Source organism: Canis lupus, chromosome 33 (genome assembly GCF_048164855.1).
Source record: "Canis lupus baileyi chromosome 33, mCanLup2.hap1, whole genome shotgun sequence".
NCBI classification, from domain to species: domain Eukaryota; kingdom Metazoa; phylum Chordata; class Mammalia; order Carnivora; family Canidae; genus Canis; species Canis lupus.
Genome location: NC_132870.1, coordinates 28,491,068 through 28,506,507, shown reverse-complemented (window position 1 = coordinate 28,506,507; position 15,440 = coordinate 28,491,068). Strand labels below are relative to the sequence as shown.

At 37.1% G+C, this 15,440-nt stretch overlaps 1 protein-coding gene across 25 annotated transcripts in view; it reads right to left on the bottom strand.

Moving 5' to 3' along the window:
• Positions 1-10,767: 10,767 nt before the first annotated feature.
• The window catches only part of SGMS2 (sphingomyelin synthase 2), a 130,564-nt gene continuing 125,891 nt past the window's right edge, over positions 10,768-15,440 (bottom strand). For all 25 annotated transcript variants that reach the window (XM_072809926.1, XM_072809928.1, XM_072809927.1 and 22 more), the window contains one exon: positions 10,768-15,394. In XM_072809926.1, the coding sequence (XP_072666027.1) occupies positions 15,191-15,394 (204 nt within the window). In that variant the 3' untranslated portion in view covers positions 10,768-15,190. The remainder of the gene's footprint in view (positions 15,395-15,440) is intronic.

Sequence of the window (15,440 nt, the reverse complement as noted above, 5' to 3'; positions counted from 1 at the left end):
ATATTATATATATCAGTAGGATGAATGCTGAGAAATAGAACTGGTACTAAGGCCATTGTTACATAAAACAAGTACACACACACACACACACACACACACTTTGCCTTTCTACTCTCAGAGATAACCTCTGTTAAGTGTGAAATATATCCTTTCAGATTTTTTTTTACATGCTTAAACTCTCCCTCTCCCATCAATGTCATCATAATATGCTTTTTGTTCATTAATCTGCTCTTTCCACATGACAGTGTATGTTGAGGATCTTGCCATGTCAGTGAGTATTGATTTGCCTCATCCTTTTTATTTTTTATTTTTTTAGATTTTATTTATTTATTCATGAGAGACACACACACACACAGAGAGAGAGAGAGGCAAAGACACAGGCAGAGGGAGAAGCAGGCTCCATGTAGGGAGCCCGACGTGGGACTCGATCCCGGGTCTCCAGGATCATGCCCTGGGCCGAAGGGGGCGCTAAACTGCTAGCCACCCAGGCGTCCGGCCTCATCCTTTTTAAACAGCTATTTGATATTTTATTAAATGGATTTATTCTCTCAATAAATATTTACTGAGCACTGAGTGTCAGACATTGCTCTCAGTACTGAGAATACTGTGTGAACAAAACAAAGTGTTTGCCTTCAAGGAGCTTACTTTCCAGTGGAAGAAGACAGATCGAAGGTGAATAAATAAATGTATAGTGTCTATTGGTGACAAGTACCATGGAGGAGATAAAGCATGTTAAGATTGCTATCTGTGTGTGTGTGGGGGGGGGGGGGGAGTTGTTCTCGCACACAAGGGAAAGCTCTTTTGAATAGATAGCTTGTCGCTGGATGGGAGGCTTGTAGGCACCTGGGGAAAGAGCATGCCAGACAGAGAAAGCAGCAAGTGCAAAGGCCCTGAAGGTGAAGTATGCTGGGACTTTTCCAGGAACAAGGAGGCCATGTGGCTGGAGTGAAGAAGGTAAGGGGGAGGATACAAAGATACAAAGAGATGATATCAAAGAGGTAGACTTGTAGGCATTGTAGACACTTTGGCTTTTCTCTAAGATGGTTAACCACTGAAGCAATTTTGAGAAAAAATAGCATCATCTGGCTTAGGGTTTTGTGTGTGTATGTTTTAAATTTTTATTTATTTGAGAGAGAGAGAGAGAGAGAGCAGGAGGAGCAGAAGAAGACGGAGAGAATCCCAAGCAGACCCCCTGCTGAGAGCAGAGCTGGATGCAGGGCTTCATCCCATGACTCTGAGATCATGATCTGAGCTGAAACCCAGAGTCAGATGCTTAGCCGACTGAGCCACCCAGGCCCCCCATAAGTATTTTGACTACTGTACCTTCACGGTAAGTTTTGAAATAGGAAGTGTGAGATCTCCAACTATTTCTTCTTTTTCAAGATTGTTTTGGCTATATTGGCTACATTGACAATTTTCCTATTGTTTTGATTCCTTGAAATTCAATATGAACTTTTGAATGAGTTTTTCTATTTCTGTACAAAGCACCATTAAAATCTGTATAAAGATTGTGTTGGATTTGTAGATTCCTTTGGGTAGTATTATCTTAACAAAATAAATCTTCCCATCCATGAATATGGAATATCTTCTCATTTATTCAATACTTTTTAGCATAGAAGACTTTCATCTCCCTGGTTAAATTTATTCCTATTTTATTCTTTTTGATGCTATTGTAAATGAAACAGCTTTCCTAATTTCCTTTTCAGATTGTTGTTAAAAATACAGAAATAGGACTTGATTTTTGTGTGTTGATTTTGTATAATTTTGAATTCATTTATTAGATCTGGTAGTCTTTTTAAAAAATGTTTATCAGTCAATTCAAGACAGGAGACAGTAATAAGCTAAATCAGACTTTGACTGGTTCTAGTAATGTGGGAGCCACTTGTTTAGCATTTCAGATAAGAGGGCTCAGTAAGGAGCTGAGGCCCATTTCCAGGCAATCCCTGCATTTCTGATAAGAGGGTTCCTAGGAGAAGCCTATTTCCTCCACCCCAAGCTCTATAATATGTCTAAGACAATACAAAATGCAACAGAATCTTTGTTCTTTTGTTTTTTAATTCTTTTCTTTTTTTTTCCGGAGAGGGGGCAGGTAGGCGGAGGGAGAGGGAGAGAGAATCTTAAGCAGTCTCTACGCCCAGCATCGAGCCCAATGTGGGACTCAGTCTCACAACCCTGAAATCATTACCTGAGCCAAATTAAGAGTTGGATGCTTACCCAATTGAGCCACCCAGATACCCAAGAATCTTTTTTCCTAAATAGCTATTTATTCTACTCTCTGTATATCTTCCAAGTATTGCCATTTGTATAAATTGATATCTCCTAATAGGTAAGTTCCTGGTAATATATATAATTTATAAATCTTTTTAGACAAGTCTGTACATGAAGTCTAGAAGTTGTTGCAAAACTAATTTTCCTCCTTGAGTCTCCTATCAAGTCTATAATTGAGTCCCTCCTCTCTGGACTCCTTCTGTCTTCACCGTCCACTTATGCCTGACCTTTCTGCAGTGTTCTGGTTTTTTCCTTTTGACCTTGGAGATCTTGCAGTTCCAGGATAACTGAGATGAAGGAAAATAATCATTCCAGTCTAAGCTCGGAATTCAATATGTAAAGGACAAATCTCTCTTTTGGTTGACTGCATTATTTTAAAAGATTTATTTACTTATTCATGAGAAACACACACACACACACACACACACACACAGAGAGGCAGAGACACAGGCAGAGGGAGAAGTAGACTCCATGCAGGGAGCCTGACACGGGACTCGATCCCGGGTCTCCAGGATCACGCCCTGGGCTGAAGGCAGCGCTAAACTGCTAAGCCACCAGGGCTGCCCTGGTTGACTGCATTTTTAAAAAATTTCCAAACTTGTTAAGTTTTTAATTCCAGCCAAGTTAACATACAGTGTTATATTAGTTTCAGGTCTACAATATAGTGTGATTCATACCCAGTGCTCATCACAAACGCATTCCTTAATCCCCATCACCTATTTAACTCATCCCCACACCCCTCTTCCCTCTGGGAATCATGAATTTGTTTTCTATAATTAAGAATCTTTTCCTTGGGTTCTTTTTCTCTTTGCTTGTTTCATTTTTTAAATTCCATGAGTGAAATCATATGGTATTTGTCTTTCTCTGACTTATTTTGTTTAGCATTATACTCTCTAGCTCCATTTATGTCATTGCAAATGGTAAGATTTCATTCTTTTTTATGGCTAAATAATATTCCACCGTGTGTGTGTGTGTGTGTGTGTGTGTGTGTATCACACCTTCTTTATCCATTCTTCAGTTGATGGACACTTGGGGTGCTTCCATAATTTGGCTATTGTAAATAATGCTACTGTAAACACAGGGATGCATGTATCCCTTTGAATTAGTGTCCTTGTATTTTTTGAGTAAATTTTCAGTAGTGTAATTGGATCATAGGGTAGTTTTAATTTTAAATTTTCAAGTAGTGGTAATCCCTGGGTGGCTCAGCAGTTTAGTGCCTGCATTTGGCCCAGGGTGTGATCCTGAAGTCCCGGTATCAAGTCCCACATCGGGCTCCCTGCAGGGAGCCTGCTTCTCCCTCTGCCTGGGTCTCTGCCTCTCTCTCTCTCTGTGTCTCTCATGAATAAATAAAATCTTAAAAAAATTTTTTTCGAGTAGTCTGCATACTGTTTTCCGCAGTGACTGCACCAGTTTGCATTCTACCAATGTGCACTAAGTTCCTTTTTTCCACATCCTTGCCAACACCTGTTGTTTCTTTTGTTGATTTCAGCCATTCTAACAGGTGTGAGACAATATATGTAGTTTTGATTTCCATTTGCCTGATGGTTAGTGATGAAAATTTTTTCGTTATCTATTGGCCATCTGAATATCTTCTTTGGAAAAATGTCTGTTCATGTCTTCTCATTTTTAATTGGATTATTTGGTTTTTGGTATGGAGTTGCGGAAGTTCTTCGATATTTACATATACACACACACACACAAATTCTTTACAGGGTATGTAATTTCCAAATATCTTCTCCCATTTGGTGGGTTGCCTTTTAGTTTTATTATTTCCTTGCAGAAGCTTTCCATTTTGATGAAGTCCCAATAGTTTATTTTTGCTTTTGTTTCCTTTGCCTCAGGAGACACATCTAGAAAAAAGTTGCTACAGCCAATGTCAAAAAGGTTACTGTTTGTGTTGTCTTCTAGGATTTTTATGGCTTCCAGTCTCACATTTAGGTCTTTAATTCATTTTGAATTTATTTCTGTGTATGGTGTAAGAAAGTGGCCTAGTTTCTTTTTTATGTTGCCGGCCAGTTTTCCCAACACTATTTGTTGAACTAATAGTCTTTGTGTGTGTGAAATCTTCAGAGTTTTCTACATATAAGGCCATACTATTTGTAAACAGAATTAATTTTACTTCTTCCTTTCCAATTTGGATGCTTTTTCTTCCTTTTCCTTGCCTAACTGTTCTGGCTAGAAGCTCCTAGATTGTTATTGAGTAGAAGTGGCAAGACTGGGCATCTTTGTCTTCTTTCTGATCTTAGAGGAAAGACACTACATATGGTGTTAGCTGTGGGGTTTCCCTATATGGCCTTTATTATGTTGATGTAGTTTCCTTTCATTCCTAGTTTGTTGAGTGTTTTTATTATGAAAGAGTGTTGAATTTTGTAAAATGCTCTTTTTGCCTCAATCAAAATAATCTTTTTTTTTTTTCTTCCTTCACTTTGTTAATGTAGTATGTTGATTTTCAAGGTAAATCACTCTTGCATTCCAGGAATAAGTCCCTCTTGGTTATGGTATATAATTCTTTTAACATGCTACCAAATTCAGTTCTGCTATAGTATTTTGTTGGGGATTTTTGAGTCAGTATTCATAAGGGATGTTGGTCTGAAGTTTTCTTGTAGTGATTTTTCCTAGGTTTGGTGTCATAGTCATTCTGGCCTCATCAAATAAATTAGAAAGTGTTCTCTTCAATTTGCTGGAGAGCTTGAGAAAGATTGGTGTTAATTCTTTTTTTTCTTTCTTTCTTTCTTTTTTTTTTAGAGGTGGGAGGCGAGGGAGGAGAGAGAGAATCCAAGCAGGCTTCACTCCCAGCATGGAGCCCAAAGTGGGGCTGGATTTTACAACCTTGAGATCATGACCTCAGCAGAAATCAAGAGTTGGATGCTTAACAGAGAGCCACCTAGCCGCCTCTTGTGTTAATTCTTTAAATATCTGGTAAATTCACCAGGGAAGCCATCTGGTCCAGGACTTTTATTTGTTGGGAGGTTTTTGATTACTGATTTAGTCTCCTTATCAGTTATAGGTCTATTCAGATACTTTATGTCTTCATGATTCAGCACTGGTTGGTTTTATGTTTCTAGAAATGTGTCCATTTCATATGGGTTACCAATTTGCAATTACTCATAGTACTGTTATAAAATTTCTGTAAAATCCCCAGTAATGTCCCCACTTTCATTCTCATTTTAGTAATTTAAACCTTCTCACTCTTTTTCATAGCCATTCCAGCAAAAGATTTATCAATTCTGTTGCTTTTTTCAAACAACCAAATCTGGTTCTGTTGATTTCTCTATTTTCTATTCCTGTCTCTGCTCTCTTCTTTATTTCCTTCCATCTACTAGCTTTGGATTTTGTTTGCTCTCTTTCATCTAGTTTAAGATCTACAGTTAGGTTATTGATTTCTTTCTAATACATGCATTCACAGCTATAAATTTCCCTCTGAGCTTTCACTGTATCCTGTATGTTTTGATATGTTGTGTTTTCTCATTTGTCTCAAGGTATTTTCAAATTTCACTTGTGATTTCTTCTTTGACCCATTGGCTAAGAATGTGTTGGTTTCTGTATATTTGTGAATTTTTATGTTTGAGCAATTTAATTTTAAATAGTTCCCACAGTGGATTTCTCATCATTTCTCTTGGGAAAGTTGTATAGTATATACAGGTTGTATATAGCCTTTTATCACTTTTTCTGCTTTTGAGTTCAAGTCTCTTTAATATAACAATCTCAAGGTTGTTTGGAAATGCCCAAATTCTGGTGTCCCCTCAATACATAGGCAGGTCGTGTGCAAATCAGCTCACTAAATTACTTACTGGTGAAACCTAGTAATTTTGTTGGCAGCACAACATTGTACAAACATTGTACAAACGTTGATCCCACTGTGATGAATCAGCTATTAGCTACTAGGATAGGATAGACTAGGATAAAATGATCACTCTTAATTTCATAATCAGGGCCAGCAGGGCCAGCATGAGCCATGGATTATTTCATTGAATTATTTTTTTTTATTAGAAAATAAGAAAAATTATTTTTTCTAATAAAAAATAATTCCACATTAGCAATTCATCATTCATTTTTCTGGATGTTTTTGGAGAGATAGAAATAATTCATGCGTCTTATTAGTGTATGAAATGTGGGAAAGGCAGGCAGAGTGGGCTTTTGGAAATAAGCTTAAACACCTGGCCTGTTCACAATTGAAATCCAAAAGCTTACATAACATGAGAAGTATCTGTATCTCATATGAAGTAGAATATGTTTCATTTTTATGTTCTTACAATTTAAAGAACTCTCATATTTATAATAAAATTTAAAGTTTTTATTTTTTAAAAATAATTTAAAAAATATTTTATTTATTTATTCTTGAGAGACACAGAGAGGCAGAGACTAGGCAGAGGGAGAAGCAGTCTCCCTATGGGGAACCTGATGTGGAACTCAATCCCAGGACCCCAGGATCACGCCCTGAGCTGAAGGCAGATGCTCAACCACTGAGCCACCCAGGTGTCCCAAAATTTAAAATATTTAAGAATTCCATGAATCTTATTTTCCGATTAGGTTTTAATATATATTAATGTAAGTCAAGTATCAAGTGCCTCTAATCCTCACTGTGACATTAGGAGGTAAGTTTCTTCACTCTTACTTTATAGAGGGAACATGATGTCCCAAAAAGGTAAAGTAACTTGCCCAAAGTTGGATGGCTGGGAAGCAACTGCCTCAGGATTCAAGTATAGGGGTCAAGTCCAAAGCCTTTGGATTTTCCACTTCAATCTTTATTTTTCAATCCATATTTTTGACCAAAATATTACAAAATACATATGATACGATGGCTACTGAACAATTTCAAGTTATAAACATTTGGTGGTTTGGCAAATGCCTCTATTATTTTAATAGCAAATTATTTGATGGCATAATGTGCAATTTCCTTTTCAATGAATCTTTATGAATTCTGTTAATTCAAATACACATGACTTTAAAAAATTCATTCAACAGGTATTTGCTATCTTGCATGTGATAAAAACTTTATCAGCTATTGAAATGAATACTAAGACTCCCTTCTTTTAAGGAGCCTTAATTTGGTATAGAAATAGGATTAAAAAAAAACCTTACAGCAGTGATTTTGGTGATTAGCTTATATGTGCATTTTAGGGAGGAATTCAGAGAAGGAGAAGATAAAGCTGAAGTTTTAAGCAGGCAAGACCTAGATATACATTAATAGCTTCAGTGCTAGAATCATTGTACCTAAAACACTTGTTAATTGAGTATAGTTAACACTAAATGTGTATCTTACAATGACTTTTTTTCATTTAGTCCTTCTAACAGCTTTGTGAGGCACAGATTCTTCATTATTTTCATCCTCCAGATAAAGAGACTGAAGCACACAGTTTAGGCAACGTGTTTAACCTCTTCCATGTACAGCCAGTTCTGGAAGAATGAGATTTGAACCCAGGCAGCATCAGGCCACTGGGTTGTGCTGCCTTCTGGGGGAGAAGGGTGATATTCTGGGTGGGGGAGCACATCGTGTGGCTGGACTGAGCACCGCAGGACAGAGGATGGGATGACTGGAGGAGCAGCCAGACCAGGCAGCAGGCATTGCTCATTGAAAACCGTGTGGGAAAGTGCTATCCATGGACTGGGCTCCCAGGATAGAAGAGCGATGGGACCCAAAACATTTAAGAGTTTATGCTTTAAAAGCAGTGTACTTTGCTTAAAAAAAAAAGAGGTCTATATATTTAAGAAAACTCAAGTGTTACAGACCACATGTTCGTGTCCCCAAAATCGATATGCTGAAACCCTAACCCCAATAGGATGTTACTAGAAGGTGAGGTCTTTGGGAAGTAATTTGGTTTAGATGCAGTCATGAGGGTAGGGGCCCCATGATGGGATTAGAGTCATTGTAAGAAGAGGCAGCAGAAAGCTTTTTCTCTCTCTCCTCACCTCCACCTCCAACATGTGAGGAAACCAGAAGAATGTCCTTACCAAAACCCAATCCTGCTGGCCTGGCACCCTGATCTTGGACTTCTCAACCTCTAGTACTGTGAGAAATAAATGTCTGTTTAAGGCACCTAGTTTATGGTATTTTGTTACAGCAGCCCAAATGGACTAAGAGGGGAAATGTCTTTTTCCCAGTGTCTGATGTCAAACATTCCCTGCAAACACTGGAAAAACTAGATGTAATACAAAATATATTCAAAAGTGCCATCTCCTCCCAACAAAGAGCTGCATGCCTGGGGATCTTGAGTACGCTCTGGGGGTGTCTCTTTACAGTACCAGAGCCCCTCTGCCGTTGGCCTCAAGCAGGTGTGTGATGGAAGGAGAGGGATGGGTGCAATAGGGTTTTGACGCATTCACCACATCAATTGTCAAAATGTGGGTCAAAGGTGCTAACACACTCACTCTCAAGCACTCTCAACTTTGGTCTCAACAACACAAAATCTGGTTGTCAAAAGATTTCTGGAAGAGGCTTTTCTTCTTTTCCTGAATTCCTTACATATGGTGACTCTTCTGTTACACTGGAGCAACGGGAAAATTATGGGTTTTGGCATTCCTGGGCTTGGTATTGCCATATTTACCTCCGAGTTCCCTCAATTATAAAGGGAATGTGATGAGAGTCTTCTTGCACAAGAGTTGTGATAAACAGGAGTAAACCAGCTAGTGGTGCCTGATACATGGTCGCTAACTCAAAAATAGTGGCTTTTCTCTTTACCCAAAGAAATACATCATTTAAGTGACTCAGAAGAGATAAATGCTTGGATTTAAGTACTGAAGTCATGCACCCAGAAACCTGTCCAGAAGCAAGCACATATGTTGGCTTGGGCAGATTATTAGAACAGAACAGAGTTCATGGCAGGACCAAAAGTTCCTATGGATTCACTTTGGTCCTTTGGGGAGCCTAGAATCAACTCAGACTACAAGGACTCTCAAGAACCCTGTTCCATTTCCTCAGACTTTTGCTGCCTCTGAAAGCAGGTCATCCCATCTCTCCTCCTTTTGACATTCCTTTGGGAATAATCCCTGAAACAGTCAGAGATAAAGCTCTTATGTACTTTCTTGTCCCCTGTATTAACCTGTTTAAGACAAAAGTGCATTAATAATGTGCCATCCTCTCAAAAGTTTGCTTCTAGCAAGCAAATTTGTGAGCTCACACACATGGGGATTCTTTTGCATTTGAGGCATTTAGCATGGGTTTTCCCCCCTCTGAAATGCAGTGCATTTATACTGCAAGTATAAGAAAAAGTAGTAGCATTTGACAAAAAAAAATTGTTCCAAGGACCAGTTTCCCTCTTAAACTGATAAGGGAATAAACTCCCCCTGAAAACAAACAAAAAAACACACATCTCTAACAAATGGTAGTGGTGGTCACAGTAATTATGACAGGAAGGCAGCAAGAGAAAGAAGAAAACAAAACTCAAGTTCCAGCTCTAACCCTTATGAACTCTTTCATCTCACAAAATGGGGTCACAGCTCTTTTCCTTACCTACTTTCACAGGGTTTTGTGAAGATTAAAGAATGTATGTCAAGCATAAAAGAACTGTAAAGTGCTATGCCTCATTACAGGTGCCACATAGGAATTAAATATGCATTATGCAGACACATAGTAGTCCATAATCCATTTCTATTCTAATTTACATTTGTGAGTGATCCAGTGATCTGGATCCAGTGATCCAGTGATTCTGCTTCTGATATTCTCATCTATTAGAAGAAAAGGAAACATTAGACATCAAGGTCTACAGAGGATTGCATCAGTTTCTTGTGTACTGCATTCTAGATTTGGGCAGTTTTCAAGTCTGTGGACAATGAAACCGATAGGCCAATGTTTCATGCAGGAGAATGGGATCATCAGTGAAATGAGCTTTCCATCCAAGGTTTGGGTGCAGGTAGCAGAAAGACTATTCTGATCTATCAAGTACCCTATCACGTCCAGATCATTCTAAAGAAAAAACCTGAACTATAACCGACAACTTAACCTTGGAACCATGTTATCTTACTTCCCGTGGCCCACTGAACTGCTTTTACTAAATTTGTCCTTGGGGGTCATGCCTTCATCTTTCCTCAGGGGTCCAAAAACAACTTGCTACAATCTACGGAAGCACTGACTGTTGAAGACTAAGAGACGACATTCCCTCCCACCCTCTCAACTCTGTTAGTGAAGGGAGAAGGATGACATTTCTTGCAGAACTGAGTCAAAGAAAGGACTCTGCTCTTCTTGAAGAATTAAAGATGTTGTCTTTTGTGAGCAAAGGAAATCAGAATCACGGAGCATGTAGCTGGCTTTTTTTTTTTTTTTTTACTTCCCCATGAATGACCTTTTACTATTCTTATTTTTCACCTTACATCCAAGGGTAGGAAAAACACCACATTCCAGTTTACTTGCAGTTCTATTAATTGAAGGTTATCAGCTTATTTCAAAAATAGTGGTTGGAGAACATAATCCTCTTGTGGTTTTAAGTACTTAAAACCAAACAAAAAATTAAAACCTTAAAGAAAACACATTTTTTTTTAAATCAAAAGAAACAGTAATACTAATTTTGAAAAGACTGTTGATGTCACTGTGGTTTATTGGTAAATACAAAGTATAGGCTCTTGCTTTTTTTTTCTTTGCTATTTTTTTTTAAAGCAAAGCCAAGGAGATTAGAAACCAAGTACACATATCTTTTTTAGAGTAGAAACATAAATTAGTTTTAAAAATTAGGCACTTAAAATGTAAATGTAAAATGGCATTTTTAGAAGTATAAACTATCATTCCACTCCTAAATTCCTCCTGAAATGTTTTTACAAACACAAAAGCAAAAGCACGGAAAACATTTCTAAACAAAGATAATTTCCTCTTTAAAAAACAACAACAAACCTGAACACAAATTCTATATGATAGACCAATGATTAAGGTACTGGGGGTAGGAGAAAAGAGCTTCTGAAATTTACATGTTTGATTAAAATATAAGCATTTAATAAAATTATTACAATAGCATACAGTAATATATCATAATGAAAAATATGTCAGGAAAATAATGAATTCTAGACTTAAAATTTTACTTTACAACAAGGCACTTAACACATTGAAACAGTACGGTAAATTTCCGAAAGAATGCAATTGGCTACCTCTCAAACCTTGTAATGCTTTTTCTTTTATGAATATACTATAACATAACCATACATTTTGCAGCATTAATCATTGCATAGGAGGTAAATTAAATAATGAATTCCAACTTGGCAACTAGATTAGCTTATGTTTACAGTTTCTTCTTTTTCTTTTAAAGGACAGTTTTAAATAATTCCATAATAAAAGAACTATTCTCATTCATGATTCATTTAGAACACAGCATAGTTAGATTAATGAGTAATAAAATAAATCAGAACTTATAAGGTGTGTATCTGTATAAAAACTTATCTTTGGGTACCTTTGACATGATTTTCAGTGTTTAGGTATTGAAGTCAAGAGCACTTCTTAATAGAAGAAATATTTTTAGCAAGTAAGTCAAAGGAGTTAAATTATTGCAACACAAGGACATTAAAAAAATACCAGAAATATTTATACATACAAATAGAAAAGCCTTCAACACAGAGTATATTACTTATAATATGCTCCATTTAAAACTTGTAAACTCATTTATCAAGAAATTCCTTCTCACACTTCCTTGCACTACAGAAGTGAATATGTTAAGACCGGCTTAAATTTTTAAACAGTTTTACAGTGCAAAACAAAAACAACAAAGAAATAAAAAGGAAATGTTTAAAATATTGAAGAAACAAGATGTGAACTTTAAAAGAAACTGCATGAGCTCTAGCATGTAAAAAAATAAAAATAAAAAATAAGAAAGACTGCCAACCTGGTGTTTCAAAGTAAACAAAGTATAGGTAGTTATAAAGGGAGACATTAATGATTGTGATAATGAGAGGTAAAATGGTCTGCAAATTTTCTTTGATCAAATGGACAAGAGATCAGAATTGCAACTCCCTGGGATCTAAGCACATCTTCCCTTCAGGAAAGGTTTAAAATACCTTTAAAGTAATCCCTTTTGCATGATGCTTTCAAGTTATTGGCAAAAAAACCCAAAACAAAACCCCAAATAAACGTCTTTTAAAAACTTGAAAATATACTCTATAAAGTGTCAAGTTTGCGTTCCGAGTCACATAATGTATTTCCACGAGGGGGCACTGGTATACAGCAAAGAACCTTCTGCAAGGTCATCATTACACCAGACCAGGGGCCTGGGCTCGTCTGCCCAAAACAGCCTTCCTTCCTCAGCAAACCTCGTTTTCCAAGATGCCAGTAAATTAAACAACAAATTTAAAATACTTTGGGTGGAACTGGGAGCAATGTTGTATTTTCAGAGCTGCAGAGGAGCTCAAAAAATAGAATCTAAGAGGAACCCATTTTCCATTTAAAAGAATTTGGAACAAATATGCCATAATTTATGGGAATCATACATTATATTGTGCAGAAGGGCTAATTACAAGAAAAGCTTCAAACGGGAGCACTGGTCTACAAACACAAGAATAATGGGTAAAATCTTGTATGGTAATTAGCAAGGAAAAGGAACTCCAAAATTTGACCATTTCAAAGGCAAGATAGTAATGTTTAAGTTTTATATCCCAAAGTAGCATGTGAGGTGAAGCCTCAAGTTTGCTTTGCTAAATGTAAAGGAGTTTCTCTATTTCTTTTATTTTCCCATCTTGAAACTTTGGTGTTTTTCCTCCTTCTCTTCAAATCACATGCTTCCTCAGTGTCTATTAGACATCTATGACACATACATGTAAGGAACACGTGAGCAATAGTGTCTCCACACATGAGGTCAGAGAGGTTTTTAAAGTTCTTTAAAAGGTGATGGTATATTTTTTTTAAAAAACCGCATCACTTGACCAAAATGCAAGGTTTACTGTTTAGAGGGTCTCCAATAATTAACATATCATGATTCTTCAATCTTAAATACTCTTCCTTATTTAAGCTGAAGAAAAGTAGGTTATCTAGGACACTCCTGAATAAGGCTCTTGGGTCTATCAGGTTATGATGCTCAAGGAATATACCAATGTCAAGAGCACAAAACCCAGGCTTCAGTGTCAGATGCTTTTTCTAATAATCAGACAGCAGGAATTGAAACTCTGTGTTTTCGAGCACAACGCCTTAAGTATCACAAGTGTCAATATTTAACAAATGAGAGAATTCTGCCCAAGCACATCTGGTAAGCTATAGGTATATTTCTTATTGGTTTATTTAATAACAAATACCAGAAAAATCCTTGCGTTTCAAAGCCTGCCAAAGATATTCAGGATTTCAATTCTCATTTTAAATAACTAGATGAAGAGTATCTTTTTTTCCTGCCTTTGAATTCAACTACCTCTCCCCTTCAGTGATTCTTCTATTACCTAGGGAAAGAGCCATACTGCATACATACACAGAATTTTAGCACCAGAAAAATGACCTTTCTGAAAAGATTTATATTTGTGCTTCTCTCAAGCAATGTGAAGGTCAATTTTGTGTACCAAATCAAGGCAAACTAGTTTATAATGACAAATTAAGGGATATTTTTCATTCTCATGTGGAGGGAAATTTTCACCTTCAAAATAAAAGTAACTGCCCGTTTCTACCACATTGGCCTGTCTGCTGATCTAGTGTGGATGATTCTGTAACCATAAATCTTTTTTAAGAGTTGCTAGAAGTCTCAAGAAATGAACCAAGTGACCACATAATCTGATCTGATTTTTAAAAATCCATCTTCTTTTTGTATCACCTCAAAGAACTTTAGAAACAGTTGTCCTCCTTTACTGAGTAGCTGTAACTGTCTAGCAGACTGATTCCAACAGTAGATTATAGTGCAGCACCGTGGTGTAATTTCAAGATCAAAGTCAAATTACTCAATTGTGGCTCAAATATGTCCTTAGGACCAGTCTATAAGAAGCTGAGTCTTTTGCTAAAAGGCAAGGATACATTACACTTTTGGATTCCATCTTGGCTTTTCCATAAAGTACAATGTAACTAGGAAGAAAGAGCTTTCGGTGAAATGTGACCAACTGCATTTCTGAGTTCCAATTAGCAGCTGTCAAACAGAGCTCACCCAGGGTAGGACGGGAGAGAAACACAGGCTTGTTCCCCAAGTGGCATGAGCATACTTTCACATACATACACGTTTTCGGCCTGTGCTGGAGCAGCAGACTGCTCTGGGGGTGCCAGATGCAAATTTACCAGGCAGATAGCATATAAATGTATACACAAGGACCACTTGTTTAGCAGAAATAGCTCTGTGTTTCATAGATTTTAAAGTGAAATATTTACACACATAAAACTGTGAGATGTGTCAAATACTTCCATATTAGATCACCTTTCCTTTTTTTTTTTTTTTATAAAATTATCAGTTTAAAAAAAAGTAAAAGTGATACATAGTGCATTGGGTGGTAGCAGCAGTGCACATTCCCAGACCTGACCCAGACCTTCCCCATCACAAGGTGGAAAACAAAGTTCATCTCAAGTTTACTTACAACCGATAGATTTCCCCCTCATTAATAAGCCTAATGCTAAGACCACGCTCACATTAGGCTATTCTATTTACACAGTAGCTGTATATATCCAGATATTTTATTTAAAACATTAACAAATTCTTCTGACCTTGGAGGAAAAAAAAATCCTGAAAAAACTCGGTAGAGGGCTTTAGTGGATAAAGAATAAGGAAAGGAATAGTATGTTCTTTGGCACCTCTTTAACAAGCTCATTAGTAAAATCCCAGTTTGGGGGCTTGTCACCAATGAAGAGCTGCAGGAGAATATACCTTTCTCAGGATGAATAAAAAAACCAGTCAAAGGGTAATACCTCGTTCATCTTTCTAATCATTTACACAAAATTTGGTCCACTTCTTCATTTTGCCAGTCAGTTCTTCTAAAATAAAACCCCAAAACTATACCTTTGGTTACAGCGTTAACTCTTTTGGTATAAGAGCTGATGCCTTTGTTTTGCTCCTCAGGTAGATTTCTCATTATCTTCACCTATCTTCTGAACCCGTGAATACTTCTTGCATGAAGATTTAAAGCAGCCAGGGGGCCAGGAGAGTGGCCAGGAGAAGCAGCAAGGAATTGAGCCTTGTACATTTTTCTCGAAAAAATAAAAGATGGGGAACCACCACGCTCGAGACAAGAAATTAGTCTGTGAAGAGACTTTCAAGTTCTGTAAAAAGTTAAAAAAAAAAAAAAAAGAAAAAAGAAGAAGAAAA